Raw genomic sequence first — 27,039 nt, 5'->3', positions numbered from 1 at the left:
CAGGACAGGCTCTCATTTTCATGGGTTTTTTTTAGACCTTTCTGCTTCTCTCCCTTGAAGGTTTTCACTCCTGCTCTCCTCCGTCACCCCAACTATTTACCCAGAGAACTGGATGTTTCCCACCCAAGTATCCCTAATATTGCCCAGACAGGGAAAGGATCAAAGAAACATTTTCCTTTTGTGCATTTTAAGCAGTGGTGCTCACACCATGGCTGAAAACCCCTCATGAACAAGACTTACAGAGCAAAGCACCTCACGCTGAAAAAAAAAAGAATTAATAAAGAAATCAAAACTCAATACTAGGTCTGTTTTCATTCCCCTGGCACCTTCCAATTGAGCTGATTTCCCATTTAGGTACAAACAACTTGCAGAAATCAAGCAAAGCTGTTGGCCATTGAGCCCAAACTACCACAACACAGAGTCTGATTTGAAAACACAGCAGCAACTGTTAAAGGTGGGACAAGTGTCACAAAGTGCACACCAGGATAGCGACCAGGAGCTGTAAATACTTTACCCAGTGTCTACAACAGTGCTGTTGTGCCATTCTCTGGCAAGCAGGTCAAGCCTGCTCCTTGTACTTTGTGTTCAAAATTACATGGCAGCTTAGTGTAAGGGATCAGAAATAACCACCCACCTCTGCTTGGCAGCTGGGTTTTTTTAATATGCCAGCCCCAAAACAGACACCACATCTTCAGGCAAAACATCGTATTTCATTCTGTACAGCACAAGAGACAATTTGTAATTTAGACCAAGACAGGAATCTTTAACATTAATTTGGGGCATTTCCCTGTAAAGCTTTGATAGTAATTTTACTCACAACAATAAAGTTGTTATTTTGTTGTTATGGTTTGTTAAATATCAATCTTTATTACAACCCAAGGATTTGGTGTTATCATCCAACGGTTGATGCCACCTGGGAGCCTCATGAAAGCTTCATGTTAATATTTAACTATTTATTACTCTCCAGTGTACAGCATCTTGTAAACATCCCTGTTCACTTTAACCTGCTCCTGCCAAACCTGCTCACACACTGCAACTCCAAATCACAGAAAAGTGGGCCAGGCATATCCTAAAAATAAGTGATGATCCTTGAGGGTCCCTCCCAGCTCAGGATATTCCACAATTCTATGATTCCAGAGAGAATCAGAGACAAAGGGAGATACACACAAGGACCTGGTGATGGTTTAAGACCGAGGTCCATCTGATTTTTCCAAATACAGCTTATTACTTTTACCTACAAAGCCCATCCTGAAAATGAGGAGCAATGACAGGATCAAGGCACGAGAAAAAACATCCAAGCTCTGCTTTCTGCAGAGATAAGGGAGGGACAAGATTCCTCTCCTCAAGGCCACGGGGAAGGATGTTGTAGTAAACAAGGCATGAAAGAACGAAAGCTATGCTGACACGTGGGCATGAGGAAAGATGGAATTTTAGATACGTTATGTAAACATAATCCTGACACAGAAAACAACAAATCTACACCAAAACAGAGGCACAGTTTACAGCAGAAACGGAGCTGTCCATGACTGAGAAAGGCAATGGAATGGGCGGAAGTATAAGATTAACCACAAGGAGATTATGCTGATAACTAATGATCTACACAGAAATGTCAGGCAGAGGTTAAGATTTTAATCTGGGCAGATTTCACAGCACAGTCATGAATTGTAAACATCGATACTGAAACCGAATTTGTGTTTGTGGGTGACGAGACTGAGAGCAAACAGAGAGGGAAAAGGAAGGGGACTCACTCCAGATCCTCCTTTCTTGCTCCAGATCCCCCTTCCTGCCTCACCTCCCAAGAGGACGAGGAGAAAGGCAAAGCATCACCTGAAGGCCAGCTGTGCAGAGAAAAGTGGATTTTCCTGGGAAGCAGAGCTAACTGGCTCTATTAAACAGATGTTCTTTTTTTTCTGAAATGACCAGGGTGCATGAACTGTTCAGTGCACAGTCACTCAGCAAGCTGCCCAAATCCAGGAGCACTGATCCATCCTCCACTGATTCCCCACAGGGAGCTCCACACTGTGCTGTGCCTTCACACCCTTCACAGGGGTCACCTCGTTTTTCCTGAGCCTACAGGAATTTTTTCCAAAGCAAAGGGGAAAGGAGAAATGGATGCAGTATCTTGTTAACCAGTATCAAATCCATCAATCCTGTATAAAATTCTCTCAACTCCTCCAGTCATTGTGGCTCCTCAGCTCCTGCCATTCCCCTGCTCACCCTCCCCTGTTTGCCCAAAGCTCTGTGCACGCTTGCCACAGTTTATTTCGAGGCATAAGAATTTCCTTAGCAGGACTGAAATAGATACTGTTTGCCTGCAGAGCCAAGCAATGTGCAATGTATTTTTATTTACTACTCGCCCTCGTCATCCTTGGCATACCAGCAATGCCCATTTTCAAGTAATTCACTGTATATGAATATGTGGCACAGCACAAATTATCCAGCTTGGCTCTTCCCAGATATCCACTGGCTTAACAGCTTCTCCTTACAAACACACTGATCCCTGGAGTTTTTTGTGACTGTGCTACATCCCTCTGCTGCTCTAAACCCAGATGCCAAATGAGAAATGATAAAAATGACCAAAAGTCACACAAACACAACCCTGAGGAAAACCAAACGACTGGAGAGGAGCACAAAAACCATTAACTAAATTGCACAAGCCACCCTTGGAGGCCATTAATCTATCTCTCCTTGTAAATTATGCAAGAGAAAGTTGTAATCTGAAGGCATTTAATGCCAGACTAGTTGTGCCATTTCAGCAAGGCCAACAACAGGGGAACTGAATCATCCAAAGTTACACTGAACTCAGATCTTGGATTCTCAATCCTTCTTCCACAATAGCTGATGGCTTCAATGGTCAGAATTGTGAAAATTCTGCTTTATTTCACACCATGGTAAGCTCTTAAAATAAAACTGACTGTCACTGATGTCACAGGGAAGTGTAGGAGTAGAGAAAATCCCATTATCCATGGGCGAAGCTGCACTGGGCCATCAGGAGGAACAGGATCTGCTGACATCCCCCACCCCTGCAGGCGTGTGCCACAGTGCTAAAAACCTTCACTTTATCAGCACAGGACTCAGATATGGTCTAATCACCAGCTGCCATCAGCATTGTCCACTGCAGAGCAATTAGGATTATTCAGAGCTCTCTAATTGATGCCACAGCCACCTGCAGCCTCATGGGGTAGTTACTGGGTGGAAATCACCTTACAATGGAAAGAGCCCTCTGGGGAAAAAAAAAATTACACAAATCAGCACAGCAACAAAAAGAGATGGGATTCCCCTCTACAAGTAAGCTGAAGCCATATCAGTTTCTCCAGGGACAAAGAGTCTTTTTCTTCAACAAACTCTGGAGGCTTTGAGTCTCAGCTGAGAGCTGCTGGCACCAGAATCTGCCAATGGGAAGGAGCCCAAGGAGTTTTGGAGAGGCCTCCCAGTCCACCCACCTGTCCGAGGCCCCCTCCAATATTCCACCTACGATATTTCTGATGGTTGTTTGTCTAAATCCATCCTAAAGTTAAATTTTGCTTTTAAGCACTTCCTGCACTGGCCAGATGAAGTTTATGGGAGTCACAAAATGGGGCCCAAGCCCTGTCAGTGCCAAGAAGAGACTGGCAGGATCCCAGGGCACATCCAGCACTTGACCCTCTGCAGAACACCCAGAGCAAAGCAAAACTCTCGGTTCCAGCTGATTGCTGAGTCCTGCTCAGCCTCCTCCAGCACCAAAACAAGGACTTGAACCAGAGCCACTGCACATCAGGCTCTGGGTGGAAGGATGTGTTCCCACAGCACAGAGAGTCACTGGCAAATCTGAGCACCCAGAGACCCACAGCACGTTTGAAAAACACAATCTGGAGTTCTTTTTGTTATCACAGATTAGAGCATGTGGAAAAACAACAGGCTCTTCCCTGGTGCTGCTGAGCGAGCAGCGTCACGCGCCCGCTCCTCCTTCCACCGCCGGAGCCATGCAAAACACGGGGACGTTTTTCTTATCACACCCACCAAATTCACACACTGTACAGCCTCAAAGCAGAACATTTCACATTTCCCAGAACCAAAACTGACGCTCGATGCAGATACCCAGTTCGAATGGACTGGTTTTGTGGACTAGAAACTCGATATCCAAGCACTGAGAGAGCAGGCAAACACTACACGAATTATTTAAGCAGCTCTGGAGGTAAGGTTATTGGAGTGTGGAAGAGAAGCCTAAGGAGAGCTACACATGACATTTCTTTTGTTAATTTAATAATTGTAGAGATGTGATGAGGTGAGAAGTTGTTTCAGATAAAGCACCAGCTTCTACCTAAATTGCTTTATCCTTACGTCTCCAGGTAAGAGTGTCCTGTGTGCTAGGCTCCCCTTGCCAGAAACAGTGCTCAGATTCCCAGAGCCTAAAATCCACAGGACTGAATGAACAGAGAACTAGTTTATTCAGCTTTAAAGGCCTCACGTCAAGTACTGTTTTAAAACAAAAGCCTTACTCCTTTAAGCCCTGTTAAGGCTCCACTGGGCGAGACTTTCAGACACTCAGACACGACACTGAGGAGCTCCATTTCCTCTCTGGCTTTTGGGAGCTTTGGAGGGGTACTTAGAGGGAGCTCTTGGACTCCTCCATCCCAAACTGAAGCTGTGTAAACACATCAGTGTGATCAGCTTCAGACCTCAGAAAGATGACATTCAGAAAAGACCCAAGACCAGAAAAACACAGTCCTGCTCATTTCATTAAACCACTGCTCTGTGTTTGCACTACCCAGAGAATATAATTGGATTGTCTTTGCAGAAAAGACAAGAAGAACATTTGTCTGATACTCAAATTTTAATGAATCCTTTCATTGCTCATGAAGTATTAAAATCCTTGCAGTGCCGTAACACAACATGGATGTGCTTAATGAAGTTGAAAATGGAAACAGAAAAATGCTTTGTTATCCTGTGATGTCTGTGGAATTGCACATGCTCCTGGGAAACCAAAACACAGGGATAAGGCTTCCTGCACAGTTCCTGAGATTTTCTAATCAAGCCCACCTTCAAGTGCAAACATTCTTTATGTACTTTATCAATCATAAAACGCTGTTGATACGACAGGGTTTGTCTGGAGCCTCTGCGTGAGGGATTTCCCAGTGCCCAGTTCAGTGCAATAACTGGAATTTGACTTTTTTGCTGCAGGTTTTGAGTGAACTCTCAGGTCCTGCAGACATTTCAGAGCAAACGCCTCAAAAGCTGAGAGTGTCTCACTCACATTATTGGAAGCAACACTGCCAAGTTCAGCAGCTCTGCCACAGACCCCAAATAATCCATCCTTGAACACCCAGAGTCAGACCTGGGCTCTTTACATCCATGGAGGAAAATCAGCCAGCAAACAGCCCCATTTTGTGTAATCAAAGTGCCATGTGAGAATGTCACATCCCAGCACCCTACTCCTTCCTCTTGTCTGCTCCTGCACCTCTGAACACTGTGGAGAGCCCAAACTCCTGCCCTGGGACCCCTGCTCATGGGGTTAAAGCCTTGCTGGGCAATAATGCTGTGAGCTCTCAGCATAATTCAACTCCCACAGCTACAAACCCAGAGAAAAACATGAAAAATTGGGCTGGAAATCACAGCTCCACAACTCCAAACCTGCCTGCTCCCCTGCCCTATGAACCTTCCCTCCTCACACCCTACATCCAACAGGCTTTGTTTTGATGAACACACTGGGACCAACCTCCTCCCTCCTGCCCCAGACAATTCACATTTTAAAAACCACTAAGTGAGGAATCATGCCCAGGGGTCAGACCAGAGTGAGCTGAGAGGCAGAACCGCAGAGTCCTGTCAGCTCGCAGGTGTTTTCTCTGATCTCTGACAAACCCGCTCCCTAAGCTCCCTTAACCCTGACTTTAAAACCATCAGTCTTGTGCTGTAAACTGAGCTCAGGTTCAGCTCATCCCATCAGGGCCCTGAAATCCCAGTGTGGCCACACACCAGCACTGATCCTCTGAGAGTCCTGAGTGACCAGCGCTCGATGCATGCAGCTCCAGAAGCCTCCAAACTGCACAGAAAACAGAACTGAAAAGACCTTGCAAGTTACACACACTTCATCAGACCAATCCTGCTAAATACCTGCCACCCCCTTATGTCTATGAATAAGACATAATTCCTGAGAAGGGTCACAATTCCTGACAGTTCACTCGTCCAGCACCTGCCAGTGCATCAGCAACTGCAGAGTGGGAGCTGAGCTCTGAAAAGCTGGAACTGCCCAAGTCATCATTCCAGTGGGGCAGTAGTTCTGGCATCCTTGGAAAAGGGCACCTCTGACCTGATACACAAGATTAAAATCAAGTTTCTCTTTCTGGAGTGCACCAAAACCACACACACCCTGGGTTCTTTAAAAACATGCTGAAGAGAATTAATCCCAACATTCTGCTGAATGCTGTTCTAACTGGACTTTACAGCCTTTTGGTGAGAGTTGCTTCAAAACATCATTTTCCTGAGAGCCTTCACCCCTCAAGGTGCCCAGGAGGCAGGAAAATAAACACAATCTCAAATTAAGGCATTCCTACTGAGGGTACAGAAACTCCTTAGTACAGAGCATTCAATTCCAACAATAAAACTGTGCAGGTGCTGAGCATCCTGCCCTGTTCCGTCAGGTCAAACCCAGATCCACAAGGAATCCAGACTCTTCACATGAAACCATTAAAGCACTCAGCCAGTATTTAAGCACTGCATGGAGCCAAAGCTGATTCTCTGTTTGTTTTCCATGTCACAAGCCAAAAGAAAAGCCAGGCCGACAACCTGCAGCGACGTCAGCCCGGTGCCCCCCAGTACCCTCATCCAAAACAGAGATAAAGACAAGGCAATGGCTGTGATCCATATCTGCCTGCACACTTATGCAATGCCAGACAAAATCTGGGGTCAAAGCAGGAACTGCAATAGCTACAGGCTCGTCCCAAGCAGGCAATCCCAGCCAGGACCCCCACAACTTCCCCTGACCCAAGGTTTTTTTCTTAATTAAGCAGCATAAACATCCCAGCAAGTTCATTCACATCCCTCAATGGGAATTTGTAGACAATTATAGGATATAATTGGGAAGCCTAATCATTGAACTTGTACCCAGCTATTGTTACAAGCTGAGAGGAGGGTGAGTGTTGCTTCCTCCAGGACACGGCTGGTTATTCCCCAGCTCTGTAATTAATCAAAAGGTCCTGAAATCCTCAACCTTTCAGTCAGAAATAATCTTTGTGCTGGTCACACCTGGGGGGTTGACCTTTTTTTTGTGGTTTGTTTTGGGGTTTTTGTGTTTTGTTGGGATATTTTTTAAGCACAGCAATTATTTACAGAGGCAATCCCTGTCAAATCCAATTCCTGATAGGGAAAGATGTTTCAGAGAGCTTTGCCAAGTGACATATTTCAGTTGGTCTGCTCACACACTCTGAATGCACTTCTTTGTACAGACCCAACAGCTCACAATCCCTTCACAGCCTTGAACAACAAAGATTTCCAGTCCCTTCCCTGTAAAATCAGAGAGTGTTGCCCCATTTATTCTGCTCATTTTGCCTAAATCTGGGAAGGGGCATTGGAATTTAGAATATTTTTACAATAATTAAAATATTTAAAATGCAGGATTTCATTGCCCTGCCTTCTGAAACAGGTATAAAGGGAAGAAAACACACAGAATACACAAGGTGTATTCCCCACCATTGCCTACAGCACCAAAGCACCCTGAACATCCAGCAGGATTTGCTCTGAATGAAACACATCTGCTCCTCCCTGAGCAAACACATCACGCCAGGTGAACCATTTCCTGCTCTCCCATTCATGCACTACCAACACATGTTAACTCTGTCACTCACTATTATTATTATTATGGTTTTTTTACATTCTCTGACTTTCCCTTTGCACACCCAGACAGCAGCATTTTCCAAAGAGTGTCTGCCAGGTCTCCTGACTTTTATCTAACAAGGGGTAGTGCAGGTTCCCTTGTTTAAGCAAAAAAAGGTAACTTGGAACTGTTCCTGAAGGGGAGAAAGTTCTACCTGAAGCACTCTTGGAACTCCCAAGGAGTCAGCACTGAGGACCAGAGATTTAAGAACACCTGGAATATCCTCAGTGCTGAACCACTGCAGGTAAGGCACTGAACTCCTCTAGGGCCCAGACACCAACTCAAATAACAAAGGTTTTGGAGAGAGGTGAAAGAATCAAAACAGCAACTTGAACCAAACAAGGCAAAAACTTTCCCAGTTTTTACCGTATCAGCAGCAAAATATCTCTTTGCCTTGACAAGATTTTTGTACAGGAATTCAGATCTCTTAACTGTGGGCAGGAATTCTCTGTATTTACTGTGTATTTACATTTCTAAAGATGACATGGGTCAGACAGTTGCTTCTGAAGTGTGGGTTGGGAACTGGGACAGGAACAGAAAATCTTCACTTCCCAAATCCGAATTTAAGTAAAGATGCAGCAGTGAAGAACCTGATGAAACATCAGCTCAGCTGCACATGTGGGGATTTCTCAGCAAGCTGAGACCCCTTGTATGGAAATCCTACAGTCTTGCATCACACAGCTCAGTGGAGAAACACCACTCCAGATCCTTCCCCAGGTTTGTTTGGTGTTTCCAAAGGAGCATATCCTTAAACAGCCATTTGTACAGAGGGATTGCTTCCACCCCTTCTCCCCCAATTCTGGGCTGTATCACAAACCCCAAGCACCATAAATCTCTTAACTACTCTTAATAAGCTCAAGTGAATTAGTTTAGGATGTCTCAGTGTTGGCAAAGTGTCACCACTGCCCCAGCTATGGGCCCTCAATAAAGCTGGAGCTTGGCAGGGTCAGCACAGACACCCCAGTGAGATTATCCGGTGTCAGCTTCCATCTGGCATTTGTCAGAGCAAGGGAAAAGAAAAAAAGGCAGCCCTTATCAGATCTCCAAATAAAAGGAGCACTTCCACTTCATGTAGTAGCAACTGGAAAAATTTCCTTTGTGTTTGAAGCTTTAAAAATATCTTTGCCCTTGAGGTTGGCTGAGTCTGCTCAGTGCTTCGAGACCCCTTTCCCATACAAAGGTAATAAAACCAAGCTCATGGTTACAGAAATTCCCAGCACATAAAAATTACAGGAAGCTGTTGCTAAGTAATATTTCTACCTAAGTAAACATCACAAAGCGTTTCCCACACACACCTCTGAACTTTGTTATTCAAAGCTGCCTTGAAGATGTTCAGAGTTGCAGAATTTCTGCTGGCACTGGTCTTGCTCAGAGTGCTCAGTGCTGTTTCACAGCAGTTGAAAGACATTTCAGGCTGAGCAATGTTTTTCTCAGGGCTTTGTTGTGCTGCTTGTACTTGGGAACAAAGCAACTCCTCAGTTCCTTACCTGTCCCTTATCTGTCCCAGAATTTTCCCCAGATAAATCACAGGGAAATTAAAGAGAGATCCTGTTGTATTTCTTTGTCTCTAGACTTGTTTCCCAACATGATAGAAAAAAAAATAAATCACACAATGTCCTGATTTGGAAGGGACCCACAAAGATCATAGAGTCCAGTTCCTGGGTCTGCACAGGACAGCTCCAAAAATCCCACCAAAACTGGGAAAAACATTATTATTTTGACACAGCACCTTTCTTTAGCAACTCTTTGCATGTCAATTATTCCAGACTTTCATCCTTTCTGTCTGCTGCTTTACATCCTTTTCAATGGACACAAATTGTTTCATCTACTTTCTACAAAGTCAGTATTCTGCCACAAATTCTAAATTGCACTAATGGAGAAACAACTTTTGCTTTTATCATGGAAAATGAGATAATAGGTGGGAAAAAGGAGCCTACTGACAGACCTGAAATGGCCCACATGCATAATAACTCAAATTTCCTGGTAGCAAGAAGCCCCAAGATCAAGAGGATAACAGATTCCTACAAAGGTTTCATTCAGGATGAGTAAGGGAACTTGAATTCTGTCTTACCTTCCAATGAATGGAAGCCTACAGTTCACAGAATTACAGAATTAATCCCAGCATGGTTTAGCTTGGAACCTTAAAGCTCATCCAGTGCCACCCCTGCCATGGCAGGGACACCTTCACTGTCCCAGGCTGCTCCAAGCCCCGTCCAGCCTGGCCTTGGGCACTGCCAGGGATCCAGGGGCAGCCACAGCTGCTCTGGGCACCCTGTGCCAGGGCCTCCCTGCCCTCTGAGTACAGAATTTCTCCCTAACATCTGGCCTAAATATTTCCTCTTTCAGTATAAAACCATTCCCCCTTTTCCTATCACTACTTGGCCCTGTAAAAACTATTTCAGATATCCATCCTTATGTTCCAGGAATGTGGCCCTTCAGTGTTCACCAAGGGACTGTCTGATACTGCAGATCATTTCGCTGCTAACTTCTATTTGGCCATTCCACTTTTCCTTCCTATTGCCTTACTCCACTTCCACATGACCTGTAATAAAAGCTTTATAATTAGACTGTCAAACCCATCAGGCTGCTCCAAGCTCTGTATGGACAGAGCAGCCTGACTGCAGGGAGAATTGGCAGGAAATCCTATTTCAGAGGGAATTGTTCCTTCCGCAAGAGGAGTGACAGACGTATAGAAAAAAAAAAAAAGACGCGGAAAAAATGCGAAATATGAAAATCATGTTTGGCAGATCCAGACTGAGGTCTAGGACGTGGCATTTCCAGCATTTTTGTTGTCTGCATTCTTCAGCAAAGGCGCTCTCTGCAGTGCAGGACCAAGAAGCCAAGAAGTACGTTTGGATGGCAATAAAATAACTGTGTATGTGCAAAAAAAACCCTGTTAAAAATGTCACTGAAGAGGTACAAAACCCCCAGAACAGGAACAGCACTTGGCTGCCATAAACAGCATCAGGCTAGACCCAAATTCCAAACAGACTACACATTTCCCTCCCTGCCTACCCAAAATATAACATGAGCTGGCCTTAACTGAACCAACTTGGTTTTCACACCAACATGAGTGATTTAGGGAAAAAAACAGAGAAAACTCTGAGGAAGCACATCCCAACAGATTTCAATCCATGGTGCATCCACCTACACATCCCTGCACTCAGACAGAGAGTCCTCAATCCTGGCACTGGTTCTTCCAAAGGTGCAGCTGCCCACAAATGATTTCAGTTCCTCCCCACTGTTTTCATCCCCAACCTTTGCTCCAATGTCTGTAAGAAGATCCTTTACTTTGCTGTCTTGAACACGTTATCATCAACTGAAAAAAAAAATAAATAAATTCCAGACTGGAATTGTAGCTACAGGGATGATTCAGAGGCTTGGATGTGTGCCTTGGAGATAATTCCATGCTATAACTGAAAAGTTAGTTTTGGAGTAAACTGGGATATTTATGCTGATTAAATAAGGAATAATTAAATAAAGGAGGGATAAAACATGGAGCAGCCACAGGGGAGGGGCAGGGCATGGTGGGGAAGGGATGGGGGACACCAGGACCCCACTCCAGCCCCAACTTTTCCACTTCCCAGACACTCAACATCTTTCAGAGAATCACAGAGTCCTTAAGGCTGGAAAAGACCTTTGAGACCAAGTCCAACCATCAGCACCACCACTGTGTTCACCCTAACTCCTGTCCCCAAGTGCCACATCCTCAGTGCCTCTGAGCACCTCCAGGGATGGTGACTCCAATGCTTCACAACCTTTTCCATGCAGAGGTTTTCCCAATATCCCACCTAAACCTCCCCCGGGGCAACTTGAGGCCATTTTCTCTCATCCTGTGCCCTGCCCCTGGGAGAAGAGACCCCTGGCTGTCCCCTCCTGCCAGGCAGTTCATTTTCTGTGACATCTTCAAGCCTTCCCACAGGTGCTCTCCCAAATTTCTTGCCCATCTCCCAGTATTTTGCAGCCAGACTCCAAGCTCAGCAGGCTGGAAAAGCCGGTCAGCTTGGGACTTGTCTGTCAATTGACACCCACTCTGTAAAATCAAAACAATCAATATTTACATATCCTTTAAGGGTTTTTCCCAGTCCCAGGGCAGCAGTTTAGACAGCAACAACTTCCCATCCTGAGATGCAAAAAAATAAAAAAAAAAAACAGAACCAGGAGATTCCACACCAAGTTTCATTAAACAAACCAAGGGTACAAATAACCTGGGTTAAAAACTCCACACAAACCAAACTTCCCTGTGAAAATGATACCGAAATTGCTACATTTCATTCTGGTTAGAAGATAAAGAGAAAAAATAAAAGAGAATACACTTAAATCCAAAGAGCCAGGAAACTTCAGCACTGCATTAGCTGCTGAAGATTCCCAGATAAGCTGCAGAAACGCAGAGGGAAAGATTTCATGACATTAATACCCTGAGTACTGGGAGCTGCTGCAAGGCTCTTCAGGCTAAGGAAAGCCAAAATACAATTCACACAAGCTTTTAATAATCTTGACAAAACAATTACACATGCTAAGGATACATTAGGGCTGGCACGAGAACAGAGGAGGCAGCGATTGCACCGGCAGGTTCCTAAATAAATGTCACTTAATCTCCACCATCGGCGTGTGCTCAGAGTCTAAAGGCTACTCACAAACAGACAAAAAAAGGTCTAAAAAAACCTCTGAGGCTGTCAAAACAACTGCAGAAGCACAGGGGCAGGTGTCACAAGGCACGGGATCACACAGATCCCAGCTTGTGCAAAACAGCGGCCACCAAAAAATTAAAGTCCAAATCCAAACGTTCAAAACAAAGATAAGCTCGGCTTGTTAAGTGGTTTGGGAAGTGCATTCCAGTCACTGCACAAATATGCAGGAACACTGCTTCCCTACTGCTCCTTTTGCAAGGGACACACATAACCAGAGCATCTGTGCACAGTGCCTTTTGAAACCATTTTCTGATTAAAATCTCAATTTCTGGGTCAAACAGACTGAGCTGAGACAGGTACTGGACAGGTGCCCTCCGACAAACTCTTGCACAAGAGGCTCAGGAGCTCAGATTTCTGTCCCAATGGTCAAATATTATCATTAAAATCTTACATTTCTTCGGGTTTCATGGAAGCAGGCAGTTTTTTAAAGGAGAGAAAACCATCCACTCCAGTCTGCTGCAACACAGCCCTAGAAAATTCACAGGAATTTTGGGGCATTATGGTCTAGGCACTAAAAAAGTGCCAATCAGACCTTTAACCTCAGGAAACAGCAGAAAACACAGCACATGAAATGCACAAGAAACCAGGTTTCAGTGCTGATGTAACTGCATACCTGAAAGTTTATAAATAAAATGCTTTACAATCTTATTTTTCATTTAAAAAAAGGAACACACGTACACACTTGCATCTTCTTGCTCATACCCTGTTATTCTGGCCACAAAAAATAACCACTTTCTTTAAAAGGAAGCTGGACGATTTTGGGGTGAGGAGTAGCAGAGGAGAAACCACATTAATTGCATTAGTTTGTGCATACTGGTAGGAATTCCTCCTCAAATTTGGCACTTAGCACTCAGAGCTGCCCTTTAAAGCTTGGCAAGAATTTCTCTCCAGCCCACAAGTTTCCTAATTTCGTCTCAGGACACACTGGTTCGTTTGGATGCACGACCTCCAGAAAGGCAGACAACCCAAAATGTGTCACTCTCACCTCAATTCACTTTGCTCCCTGTCAGGTCAGATTTAACATAAATCAAACCCAATATATAATTAAAGCTAAGCTTAAGGTCAGTTCCAAGTTAGGAAAAAAACAAATCTGTATGAAATTAAAAGCAGTTCTAATACATTTGAGGACTGGGGTGGCAGCAGCAGTGAGTTTTTGAGCACGGTTTCTCCCCTGAACCAAAGCCCTCTTATTTCTCTCTCTACCCCATCCAGGTCCTCTCTCCTCCTTCTCTCTTCCCCTTCAGGTCTGACTTGGCTTCCAGCGCTGCTCACTCATGCACAGATCTTACACCTTTTCATGGCAGGAAGGTTTAGGTACAAATGGAATTGCACCTTTCCAGAATGGGGTTTATTCTATTGAGACTCTTCCCCACTGCTGTGCTTCACCTGCTGCAGCCCCTGAGTCAGTCTGGACTTTCATTCCCTACCCAAACCCCAATAAACACACTCAGAGTACCAATTGTTACACAGGACACTCACAGCCCACTACAATGGTGAGCTCTGGGCAGCTCCTGACTCTGCAGAAGAACCAAACACAGAATTCTGGATGCCTTATAAACACAGGTGAAAGAACTGCTCAAACCCACCCCAAAGGTTTTCTCATCACCTTCTAAGGTCAATTTTCAGCTCTGCTTTTGGGAATCTGTGCTTACAAGCAGCAATCAGTTGGCACAGATCAGGCCTCCAAGAATCCCAGAGTGGTTTGGGTGGGAAGGGACCTTAAAGCCCATCCAGTGCCACCCCTGCCATGGCAGGGACACCTTCCACTACCCCAGGCTGCTCCAAACCCCATCCAACCCAGCCTTGGACACTGCCAGGGATCCAGGGACAGACACAGCTGCTCTGGGCACCCTGTGCAAGGGCCCCACAGGTCCTGCCAGGTCAAAATTTGACAGCAAAGCCCCAGTTGAGAGCCCTCACTGTGCACTCACCTCTCTGGCAGCGATCGTGCGTCCAGCAGCGCTCGATGAAAATCCCGTTTATCACCGTGGGGGGACAGTTGCTCTTCCCTTTCACAGTGCCTGGGCACACATCTCCACACTCCTCTTTGTCATCCTTGTTGGCCACGATGTAATTGTCTTCTACAGAATCCAAAATCCTGGACCAGTCGATGGTGGACAGGTAGCAGAGCTCGTTGTTCTTCTCGATGCGCACGGCGCCCCGGGTGATGTTCATCAGGTTGTAGAGGCCGATCTCCTTCAGGTGAACCATCTCAAAGATCACCAGGGCGTAGTTGAAGAACAGGTGAGTCCCTCTGATCACAGTGAGGTTGGGGAAGAGGCCCTTCAAGCTCTCCAGGCCGTAGACACGGAACAGCAGCAGGTAGTCTGTGATCATGGTCAGCTTGGGGAAGCTGAGCTCGCGGAAATCCTCGGGTTTGGTTTTGAACATGAGCAGGATCTGCAGGTGGCCCTCGATCACAGTGCAGTTCTCCAGCATGTTCAGCCGGGTCAGGTTGTTGCGGATGTCCATGCTCCTGCAAACTGCGAGGCAAAGGACAATTTATTATTGAACAGAAGGTTCATTGCTGTCGCTTTCTAAACGCTCAGTTTTGTCCAAGCTCTGCTCGGGACACGTGGCCCTCTCAGCAAGGCAGGCTTCAAGTGTTAAGAAATCCACTGTGGGGAACATTCCCTGGTACATGGTTACAAAACAAAAGTATTTCATCATTTTTTCTGCCATCTTGAGTCCCTGCCTGCTGCCTCTATCACGACTGCAGTGGTAACACCAGTCCTGGGACATCACTTGGCGCTCACAAAGGGAAGAGATGTCTGGGCTGTTTCCTCTAGGTAGCTGCCAGCAACACACCTACCTCATCTCAGATTGTGCAATTAATGCCAGGGATTAGAGGGAGTCATTTTGAATAGTAGCAGGGAGGTGAAGATAGGAAAAGAATAATGGCCAGAGATGGTAGTGCTTGGGAAGAGAGCAGAAAAACCTGGAAATGCACAGGAGCACAGCCCACGCTCCTGCCCAGACTCTGCTGACAGGACTAATTTACTACATTAGTAATTTTTGCCCTGAGCATTCTTTTCAGATGAGATGTTGGGGCTTTTTTTGTTATTATTTTCTCAAGGGTGCAAATCTCCCTGTCTTGACTATCCAGGCAGTTTATTTTATAGAACCAGTAACCAAAGAACTGGCAAAGTGAACAAACACATGAAGCATAAACTAGCAGGTAAATTGAATAATAGGAATCCAGGCCCCAAGTTTGAATAAAGTTTGAATAGGGAAATATTTTTTCAACTCTAAGTACAGGTAAGAAATCAAGAAGGAAATCTGTGACAACTCTTTTGAAACCAACTCCATATAAACATCAGGCAGACCTTAATGTTCAAATCCAGGTGGATTCTTCCTGAATTTTTCCTTTCTGAAGACAGCAACCACTCAAAGGAATCTCTCTTTTGTCTACAGCTGGGCCAGTGTCTTCCCTCCACACTTAAGAACAAAAAACACAGGCTCTTTCCTATTTTTTTTCCCCTCACTATAAGTAAAGTTCACCAACTATAAAACCATCACATCACAGCTCCAAGGGATCGCCCAGCCTTACAAAACTGATGTGGACAAAATATTTCATAGTTAAGATTGTCTGACTCCTCATAGTTTAACACAGACCACTGCTGTAGGGGTTAAAACCAAATTCTATGCAAATACCTTAATGATTATTCAAAATTTTGCTCCACTGACTGCAAGACAAAAAAAAAAAAAAAAAAGGGCAATACTAATATGGGATTTGAAGCAATGCTATTGCCCAATGGGATTTTTTGGCACTATATCCAAGTCATTTCATAAATTGCTTTCTGGAAGAAAAAAGCCAATGCACGGTGCCTCAAGGATTAAGGATGTACTTGGAAAAAGTGGGAAAAGGAACCTGATGACCAGCCAGCAGCAAACTGTACTGCTGCAAATCCTAACCTGGGATAAAAGACCTGGGAGAGCAACAGATTCAGCTTCAGTGCCCTGGACATTTATTTGCAATAAATAACACTGGTATTTCCAAAGGAGCAAGTGTGTGGCAGGGTCAGGACAGTGAAAGGAGAAGTGACAGAAGGACATGTAAGGAAATGAAAGACTGAATTCAATCTACAAGCCACCAGTGCAGCTAAAATTACCAGATAAACTCAAAATCCAACATCTTGATTCTTATTTATTCTTGGTTCTCATGATTGTGGTGCCCACCCCAGGATAATGCACTGGCTGCTGCAATGGACAGCTGACCTTAAGGAAAAGGAAAGGTCAAAAAGTACAGACCAGGAATTACTTCTGAGTCAGAGCTGCAGGCTATTGCTGTGGCTGAAGGCCACGAGATGCATGAATACCCTGAGCACAATTGCCTCTGTCTTTCATCATTTTGGATAGAATGAGGTGAGTCACCAGGGGCTGCACACAAGCCCTGCACCCACACCACCCCTGCCCAGCCCCCTGGACAGGGCACCTTGAGCAGGGAGGGAAAGATCTGCAGTCAGGTACGGCCAGGACAAAGCCCTGAGTGCTGTGGCTGCGTTTTCAGGCTGTGGAAATCTTCCTTTTCTGCAGGAACAGAGCTGAGGAGCTTGGTCTGGAGGAGCTAGCCTGGGTGGGCACTTCATCACACAGTGCCCAGCACTGAGGAAAAGTCACAGTCCTGTCTGGCAGAGGAACAGATCCACAACCAGGAAAGATTCAGAGAGGATGATCTGAATCCCACAGTGGTTTGGGCTGGAAGAGGCTGGAAGGGACATTAAATCCCATCCAGTGCCATCCCTGCCATGGCAGGGACACCTTCACTGTCCCAGGCTGCTGCAAACCCCAATGTCCAACCTGGCTTTGGACACTTCCAGGGATCCAGGGGCTGCTCTGGGCACCCTGTGCCAGGGCCTGCCCACCCTCCCAGGGAACAATTCCTGCCCAATATCCCATCCAGCCCTGCCCTCTGGCAGTGGGAAACCATTCCCTGTGTCCTGGCACTCCTGGTCAATGCAGTTCTGGAGTTCACAGCTCTCACCCCTGTCCTTAAACACTCAAACCTGTTAAATTACTCTGCTCCTGAACCTCTCACCTGTCTCCTTAAACACTCAAACCAGTTAAATTACTCTGCTCCTGAACCTTTCAAGCATCTGGAGATCACCACTAACATGAGCCATGCTGCTCCTGGTCCAAACAGCCCAAAAACTGCTCAAAGATCTTCCAACCTCCACAAAAAAAGCAACCATCTGAACACCCCCACAGGGTACAAACCTCCCTCACTCCCAGCTCTCCTCATCCTGACACACATTCCCCACTGGAGGCTGCAGGAAAGGTGACCAAAGGCTAACAACTGCAAACAGTTTGAAAAGATGTGTTAAGGAACAAAGGTTAGCTAAAGGTGGATCTAAAAACAGATGAGTGAAGCTTTTGAAGAGTTAAAAATATAAATCTTCCAGAGCTGGAAGTACAACACCCATGGTTCATCAGCTGCTTTTCCCCACATTCAGAGAAAAATCACACTTAATTATTTTTCAGGTTCTACTTCAATTTAGTTTTTAAGTGATAAATGGTATCTAAGCTCCTTCTTTTTAACACCTCAAAGATCAAAGAGAATAATAAGGAATTAAGAACATCTGAAACAAAATATGCTTTTTAGTTGGAGGTTTCTCCATCTTTTCATGCCTTTGAATTTTCAGCAGTTTATATCTCCTGTTCATGCAGTAGCAGCTTAAGTCACCCCATAAATTTATTGTTACCAGGACAACAAGAAGCAGTGTTAAGCAAAGTAATAAGTGTTTTTCCACAGCTTCTCTCGATAGTATTTCTTCTGCAGGGACAGGAGAATTAATCAACCATTCAGTAGGAAGGCAAGGCAGGTTTGATCCCAGAAGAAGGAGAGCAAAGTTGAGCCATCAATTATAACACAGACAACCTGGTTTCAAAAAACACATAAATCAGCTTTCAGGGAAATAAAAAAATCACAAATTGATTCTCCAGTAGTAGGCCCAAAACTGCTCCTGTGCAAACTACTGGCAAAACCTTCACTACACATAAATTCCTAAATTTCAGCAGAAACAGCAGCACAGCTCTGAGCTGCCAGAGGAAGCACTGCTCCATCCCTGCTACCAAGCTACTCACTCAAAAAACTCCTAAATCATCCTAGACATGTTCCATCAGCCCCCCCCAGAAAACCAAGATGAAGCCACACTTTTTAAAAAACAAACAAACAAACAAATCCCAAGATGCCAAAGCCTCTTGGACAAACTGGTTTGGTAACAACCTTCAAGTCCTGAATGAAGAAACCAGATCTGATGCCAGAGGTTAAGTTTTCAAGATAGAGTCTAACCAGGGGAATAGCTGGAACTTAAACCTTGTTTATAGTAAATCATGTGGATACCAAACCTTAATGATTCACTGCTTCAGAGCTCTGGCCTTTAACAATCAAGACCAGTGTAGTCTGGCACAGAAGGACTGCAAACCACTTGAGGTAACTATTAGTTAATTCTGCTTTTTTTTGTAGTGTTTGCTGCCTACTGAATAAACAAACCATTGCAGAAAAATTACACTTGCTTGGGTTGGGTCAAATGCATTGCGATTCGACATAAGGCTGATTTTTTAGAAGTGGCTTTAGGAAACTGGGAAAAGGATTTTTGGGTGTTTCTTGAGATAACTGCTGAGACAGGAAAACATCCTGCTAACAGCTTAGAGGGAAGGACTGTGTGACAGCTTCTAGGCTATTGCAGCAATTAATAAACATAAAAACCATCTAATTGTGAACTATGGATTTTTAAGCTTCGGTTCTGCTCCTCAGACACCTCGAGCTGAGCGAACTGGATATGGACTCCAAGATGAGCCCCTATAAACCCCCAGCCCCAGGGAACATCTCAGGTGCCTGCTACCTCCCACCCTCAACTCAGAGGGCAAACCCCTGACAGTCTGTCCCCTAAAGCCTGGCTTGGGCTGTTTTTGTGCTCCCCTCATTTGATTCAAACCCCAAATCCCAAACACGACTCGTCCTGCCCCGTTTCCATGCAGAGATCACCAGAGCTGGGCTGACAGAGCAGGAGCACCAGGATCACCCAGGTAATGCTCAGTGCTGACACACCTGAGGATCCCCCTGCTCCAAAGGCAGCAGGAACAGCTTCTACACCTCGCCCATATCAACATTTATATCCCACAAGGCAGTCACCTCAAAACTGACCTCCTCAAAGCTCTGGGGTTTTACACTGCTCAGAGACAGCCACTGTGCTGCCTCTCCCCAAAAAAGGGACAGGACATGCTGGGGCCTGGGTTTGGTACAGCCCTGCCCTTCTGCACTCACTTTTCCTACTTTATTCTCCCAGGAGCAAAATTTCATTGTAGAGTGAGTCTTTCAACTAATAAAAAATTAAAACAGGTTTGAGGTGAGACAAGGGAACAGTTTCTTAATGAGTTTACGAGCACAAAAATAGCTCTATCAGCCAGATATGATACTAACTAAGAAGCAACCTATTTTATAAGTGTGTTACTACAGCAATACACAGTGAAATTTGTCTCACAGGATGACTTAAGTAGAGATCTCTCAACTGCATTCCCAACTCCCACATCAGCAGCGGGTACTGGAGCACATATACAGCTCCCAAATTTAGGGGAAGAGTTCAGAAGGGGAGAAGAGCACTTTAAACTCCCATGACTGCATTGATCAGTTTTCTATTAACCAGAAAAGGAACCCAAAGTAAGCTGCTCCATTAGCAGATGGCTAAAACTAGGTGAGGTAAATCCCACCCCAAATACCAGAGCTAATGAACTGACAGGCATGAGTCATGTGCGAGATTTATTTCAAGAAGTTGCATTATGTTTACACAGTGGTAAAAAAAAAAAATATACACAAACCTGTCTTTCTTCCCAAAACAAGACATATGGATCTTCATTTTATGCACAGGTCAGACCTTAACCCTTTCTTCTACTGCTGTCAGTAATTTCTGAACTCAGCAACTACCTTTAACCACATGTAAGAGAGGAAGAGTGCCCTCACATGAAGTATTCCTAAAATATTTAGGAAAATGGGATGGATTGAGGAGGAAAAACCTCATAATCTGGATGTAAATGGGAACTTTACCATCCACCCCATTGCCTCCTGAACCACCTCCACCTACCTGTTGCTTGGCCCCAGCTCTTCCCCAATGCTGCCAAAAGGGAGAGAAATTCACAGGGCACAAGGAAAACCAGGGATGGGGGAATATTGTCCTGGAGAGCAGCATTACCTGGGGCCTGTCTGTGAGAACACATCTCCAGGAAAGCTGCCTCCATCACACCCGTTGCTCAGGGAACAACTTGTTTGCTTTTGCAATCCTAGTCCCTGCATTTCCCCCCAGCCAGGCAGTGCCGGCCCCACGTTGTTTCCTTGTTTTCCATCCCCACCGTGGTGTTCTGTGGCCTCAACATTCTCAGAAATCAGAGCCAAGCCCCCAGAAAACAGAACTAAACACCACAGCAGCTGAAAACCTTGCAAACCAGGGCCCTGATGGCCTGAATTGTCTATAGAATACTTCATAAAGTATTTGCACTGTAAAAATGATACAGAAATGTTCCAGCCCAGGCCTTGCTTTGCTGTTGTGTGCCCCTGTTCCTCCATGCATGAACTCAAGAGTTCATTTTCCTACCACGCTGTAACACAGCAAAGATTAGGGAGTTTAGAACACAAACACGCTTGAACCCCAAAAAGCAAATATGATTTAAATAAATAACCAAATCACAGGCTGCACTGTGGCAGTAATAATAGTGTTTTCAAATTAGGAACTGCTGGACTCCGGTTGCACACGTATTTATTTATTATTAGTGCTATATGTCAACTCCCTTTTCCATCTCTGTTGGAGGCGGGCAGGTTTGCCCACAGCAGCTGGGACTGACGCTCCCAAGGTAACACAGTGTCACCGGCCTCTCGCAAGGTTTCAAAGGTAAAAATACGTACGAGGGAAGAAACTGGGTTATTTTTGAAATACGTGACTTGTCCTAATGCTGGAAAAAGAGGATGTCTCACAGGAATCCTGCTTTATTTCCTGACTCCCATACATATCCCAATAATTTCCATCGCTGTATTGTCTGTACTTGAACTGATTCTCCTGCTCTTGTTTTTTCTGATGGGAAAGCCAACAGGCAGATTGTCTATTGAAGACATGACCCGCAGATCTAGTCAGCTGTCTCTAAATAAATACTTTCCCTTTGTCAAAAAAAATTTGTAAGCATTGCCCTAAATTGAAGAAGCTCTCATTAAAAGGATTTCCTGAGCTAGTTTATTTAACGTAACCCATCAAAACAGCCCGTAAGGCTTAACCTCGAGCCAGCCGTGGGTTTAACAAGCTTGTGACCTCCAACACAACATCTTTATACCCCTGTCTTGTATTTTACAAGCCCCTGTGTACACACAGAGCCTCCCCCCGCAGTTCTCCCGTCTTAATACCTGTGGATTTGGCACACTACCTAAAAGTGGTTAAAGACAAAACCTCCGCGTCTGGCCACACTAAACCCTCCTGAAACCGGAGCCGGTTCTGAGGCAGCCGAGGAGCGGCGGGGGCACAGGGCTGGGGAGGGGACCCGGGGAGGGCAGCCAGGAAGGGACCGGGGAACGAACCTGGGAAAGGGACATGGAAGGGAACACGAAAAAGAATCGGGGAAAGGACCGGGGAGTGTACCGGGGGAGGGGACCCAGGGACGGGGCCGAGACAGGGACCGGGGAGGCGACCGAGCCCCTGGCAGGGCCCGGGAAAGGGACTGGGCAGGAGAGCCGAGGAGGAACCGGGGAAGGGCCGCGGGAAGGGACGGGGGAAGCGTCCCTGGAAGGAGCCGGGGAGCGGCACCGGAGAGGGGCCCGTGCCCTTCCCCTTCCCCGCGCCTGCCCCGGGCGCGGCCCCCGCTGACCCCGGCCCGGCGCCGCCCGCGCGGGGCCCCGCGGGCCGGGACCGCCGCTGCCCTCCCGCCCGTGCCCGCTGCAATCTCGGCCGCCGCCGGGCCCTCCCCGCCGGCCCCGGGCCGGGGGTGAAGGTGACCCGGGAGCGCTCCGGGCCGCGGCCGCGCTGCCCGCGGGCCCCGCGCAGGTACAAAGGGCACGGCGGGGCCGGGCCCGCTCCGCCGCCAACGCCCCCCAACCCTCCCGGCCGGGCCCCCACTCACTCTCGCCGCGGCCGCGGCCGCACCAGGCTCCCAGCACCACGGCCACGGCCAGCGCCGCCGCGGCCGCCGCCGCTCTCGGTCCCATCCCGCGCCGCTACCGCGGCCGCCGCCGCCCGGCGCGAATCAGAGCCCGCGGGGCGGGCGCGGGGGCCGGGCCCGGCCGAGCATCGCCGGCGGAGCCCCCGCCGAGCCCCTTTATAGCGCCGGGCCCCTCCCTGCCCGCGGTGTCGGCCCCGGCCCGGCGGCCCCTTCCAGCGCAGGCCGGGCTGGCGGCGGCGCCCCGGCCAGTAAACAAGGGGCTGCCCCCGTCAGCTGGGAGCCGAGCGGGGCGGCCGCAAGAGGCGGCGCGGAGCGCGGGCACGGGACGGGACGGGCCGGGGGAGGAGCAGCGGCGGCGGCGGCACACAGCCACCCATCACCATCCACCCATCACCATCCACACAGCCACCCATCACCATCCACACAGCCACCCATCACCATCCACCCATCACCATCCACACAGCCACCCATCACCATCCACCCGGCCACCCGTCACCATCCACCCATCACCATCCACCCAGCCACTCATCCATCTGTCCAACCATCCGTCTGTCCATCCAGCCTTCTGTCCGTCCAGGCCCTGTCAGCCCTGCTGCCGCTGCCCGAGGAGCCGCTGTGGCCTCGGTAGCGTTCAGCGAGTAAAACGCAGGAGTTGAGCAGGCTCACCTCACTGTGGGTTCAAATGGAAAGAGAGTAGGGTTAGGTTAAAGATTAGGGGAAATAATTTTACTGGGGGGATGGGGAGGACCAGGCACAGGGTGCCCAGAGCAGCCGTGGCTGCCCCTGGATCCCTGGCAGTGCCCAAAGCCAGGCTGGACAGGGCTTGGAGCAGCTTGGGACAGTGAAGGTGGTGGAACGAGATGGGCTCCAAGGTTCCCTTCCAACCCAAACCGTTCTGGGCTTCTCACTGTCCCCAGTGCTGACAGCCCAGGCTGGGAACAAACCTGCTGCCCTGGCTGTGCCCCTGTCCCTGCTCCTCTCAGAAAGGATGAATTACCGCAGAGCTGGACAGAGCTTGGCATGAGGGACACCATCTACCACTGCCACTGCTTTCAGTATCACAGAACCCAAGGAGCCAGTGCAGATTTCTGGTTCTTTTTCCAGTGGGATTCACCATTTGGTGCCTTTTTTAATCATCTCTGCGCTGCACTCACACTAAGCCATGACAGTACGTTTCCTGGCAACTTCCAGTAATTTTATCTGGCTCTTGCTTTCAGCCATTTCTGCGAGACAAATGAGTTATAAACTGCTGGGGGAAAAGCCTTTTTTAATTCAAAAATGCTTGGCAAATAGACCTTTAAAATTTTCATCCCACCGTCTTTAGCTCGAAGCAGATCTCTTGCTTCTGCATGCCATTAAGGGCCCCTGGGCAGGCAGTGGTGGCCAGCAGGTCACTGTGCCTCAGTCCCTCTGTCTGGACACTGTGAGTTTACCTTATTTAAAATACTTTGCATTGCTTTTCCAGGTAAAGAATCACTGCAGTTGTCCCAGGGGCACGACAGAGTGCAAATGAGAGGAGGGCTGGTCAGTGAAATCACGCTCTGCTGCTGTGATTCACCCCCCGACGTTGTTTGAGGTTTCCCCCAGGACAGGGTAAGGCTGGCAGCCTGATTTGACCAGCGTAAGCAGGATTAGCTGGGATGGTACCTGTGCAACAATAACTACATCTTGGCATTTGCAGACTATTTAAATGCTGAGATGAAAGGCTCTGCTTAAGTGGGGATGCTTTCTCTGTCGTCAGCACAGCAGTGTGTGTCTGACAGCACAGGAGCTGTTGGTTCAGCCCATTGGTGCATCAGAACCACAGTCATGGGAAGGCATTTCCCCCATTTCTGTCCTTTTTTCCCAAATCCACGCTGCTGCCTTGAGCTGGCAAGTGCAGAGAGACTCAGAGTCCCACTCACTCCACACTGCTTCAGGAAGTAAGGGCAGTTAAGGAATGGAAATAAACAACAAAAGTATGTGTTCTCTGCTTGCAAATTAACCTGCTTTATGACTGTGGACTTTGCATAAAACAGACAGAGCCAAATATCACCTGAACAGCTCGGGCTGTGTGGAATTTATACTGTGACTGTATCAGCAACCTGCTCTTGCTTACTCACTTATGTTCTCATTGCCTTTCATGTAATAATGATATCAGCTTACACATTGGCACATGAGGATTAAAGGCTACAGATTTATTATCTTTCCTCAAAATACTATTTTTAGTTTCTAATTACTTATTAAGAACATCAGGGTGCAACCTTTCCAGCATCTTTCCCATACATTCACTGCTCCATATTCATCACGCTACAGTGCACTTGGTTTGCAATCAGATAAACCAACAGGAGCAATGTGGGCGCTTAGAAACTGAGCCAACACCTGCTTACTCTTTCTTTTTTTTTTTTCTAATAGCTGCAATGCAGACTCTTCTTTAATTCCTGATTTAAGAAAGTACTAAAATCACCAGTTTGATGTATTAAATATTGGCAACAGTCACATTTCTTTCTCTCCACTATAGATGTTTTATGGTTCAGTTAAAATAACTTGGAAATAAGCAGGGATAAGTGTCTGCTATGAACTGTGACAATCACAGACCATGGGGGTTCAGATCTGAATCCTCCTAAGAAAATAAGTACAGAAAGACTTGCAATAGAGTGTATCCATCTGTTTGACCCTACAAAGACTTATTTGTTTTGATTTGATCAATTCCTTACTTAAATTATGGAATAGTTTGGGTTGGAAGGGGCCTTAGAGACAATCCCATCCACCTCCTGCTACAGACAGGGACACCTTCCACCATCCCAGGGTGCTCCAAGCCCTGTCCAGCCTGGCCTTGGGCACTGCCAGGGATCCAGGGGCAGCCACAGCTGCTCTGGGCACCCTGTGCCAAGGCCTGCCCACCCTCCCAGGGAACAATTCCTGCCCAATATCCCATGACAGTGGGAGCCATTCCCTGTGTCCTGTCCCTCCATCCCTTGTCCAAAGTCTATTGCTCTGTCCTAGAGATGCCTCCACATCAAACCAACCTAAGAGTCCCAACTTCCCAACAGATCTCTCCTCCAGATCGATGCTGCTCAGAACTGAAGTCCTTGGAAGCCCAGTCCTGGAGCAGGAACCACATTTGCACAAACAGGTAGGGACCATGACTTTGTACAGCAGCTTGAATGTTGTAGCAGTGACATCCTTGAACTGTCACAAGTGTCTGTGGAGAGAGAACCCAGCTCAGCTCCCAATCACCAACACATGGGGCTTGTTGAAAACTTCACACCTTGCAAAACAAATGCATCCTTCTCTCTATATACTGGAACACAAGTGGGTTTTGAGCTGTGTGTCTTTAGCCATACAAATTAAAGTTCCTCACTAATTAACCAGCCTGAGAATAGTCAAGGAACACAAACTTTGTACCCAAAAGGAGCTTTGGAGGAGTTGATTCACCAAGAAGTTTCATTGGTACCGATTCTGTTTTAAAAACTACTTGAAAATCAGTTCAGGAGCCAAAGCCACACAGCAGCCTGGAGGCTGAACTGAGGTCAGAATTCCCACTTTCTGCTCCACCAGTTCACAGTGGCCTTCTCTGAACAACAAGTTGCAACTGTCTGGGTGAAGAGTTACCCTATGGCTCGAGTTGCTGTGTTTTTATTGATTTGCCAGGCATTCTTTCCTGCTCCCACATTTCTCACCAGACAATTTGCACGTTTTCAGCCTCCTGCCCTTTGAAGATGCAGCAGAGCTGCTGTTGAAGCCGACAACAGCCAAGTCTCTGCATCACTGGCAGGATGTTGCTGCGAAGGTTTACGGGATTGACTTCTCAGTGACTAAACCTAAAGCTGAGAGTACAGGAGAACTGACCTTGGAAAATTATCTCATCCTGTTTAGACTCACACAAAACCCTTTGCCAAATGTCTTAATATAAAATATTTCACGTCATGGATTGACAGAGTTCCTTTCTTGCCCTTCCTTCCGTCCACACCAAATCCGATAAGTGACTTTTCTCAGTGAGAAGGCTCAGAGGATGGAGATCCGGTCACTTTATGTGCTAAGGACAGAAGTCTCAGCTTTTTACTGTTGGAACAGGAAACATTGTCAGATCCTTCTGGAGAATTCTATGGTTACATGAGCAAATACAAATTTTAGCCAGGGTGAAAATGGCAGAGGGCATCTCTCTGCTACGTGCAGGTCAAAGACCCTGGAGATGAAGGATGCAAATTCCAGCTCTTCATGGCCAGTGCAGCACACTGCCTTGTTTTAGCTTTTTTTGGTCCAGTTTCTGGGTTTGTGCAGTTTGATTTTTGGGTGACACAGAGTCAGATGCAATATTTGACTTGTTTTTAACTCCTTGTCAGAATATTTTTGTTCTAATTCAGTATCAAAATTTTCAACTTG

At 46.7% G+C, this 27,039-nt stretch overlaps 1 protein-coding gene across 1 annotated transcript in view; it reads right to left on the bottom strand.

The window, feature by feature from the left end:
- INSR (insulin receptor) overlaps positions 1 to 22,720 on the bottom strand; it is a 55,905-nt gene extending 33,185 nt beyond the window's left edge. Inside the window, exons 1-2 of the mRNA XM_033082078.2 lie at positions 22,636 to 22,720; positions 14,472 to 15,023 (exon numbers count right to left, since the gene is read on the bottom strand). Of these exons, the coding sequence (XP_032937969.1) occupies positions 14,472 to 15,023; positions 22,636 to 22,720 (637 nt within the window). The remainder of the gene's footprint in view (positions 1 to 14,471; positions 15,024 to 22,635) is intronic.
- Between the last annotated feature and the right edge of the window lie 4,319 nt (positions 22,721 to 27,039).

The sequence above is a fragment of the Catharus ustulatus genome, chromosome 29 (assembly GCF_009819885.2).
Source record: "Catharus ustulatus isolate bCatUst1 chromosome 29, bCatUst1.pri.v2, whole genome shotgun sequence".
Lineage (NCBI taxonomy): Eukaryota > Metazoa > Chordata > Aves > Passeriformes > Turdidae > Catharus > Catharus ustulatus.
Note: the sequence above shows the minus strand (reverse complement) of the source record. Positions and strands in the feature narration are given on the sequence as shown.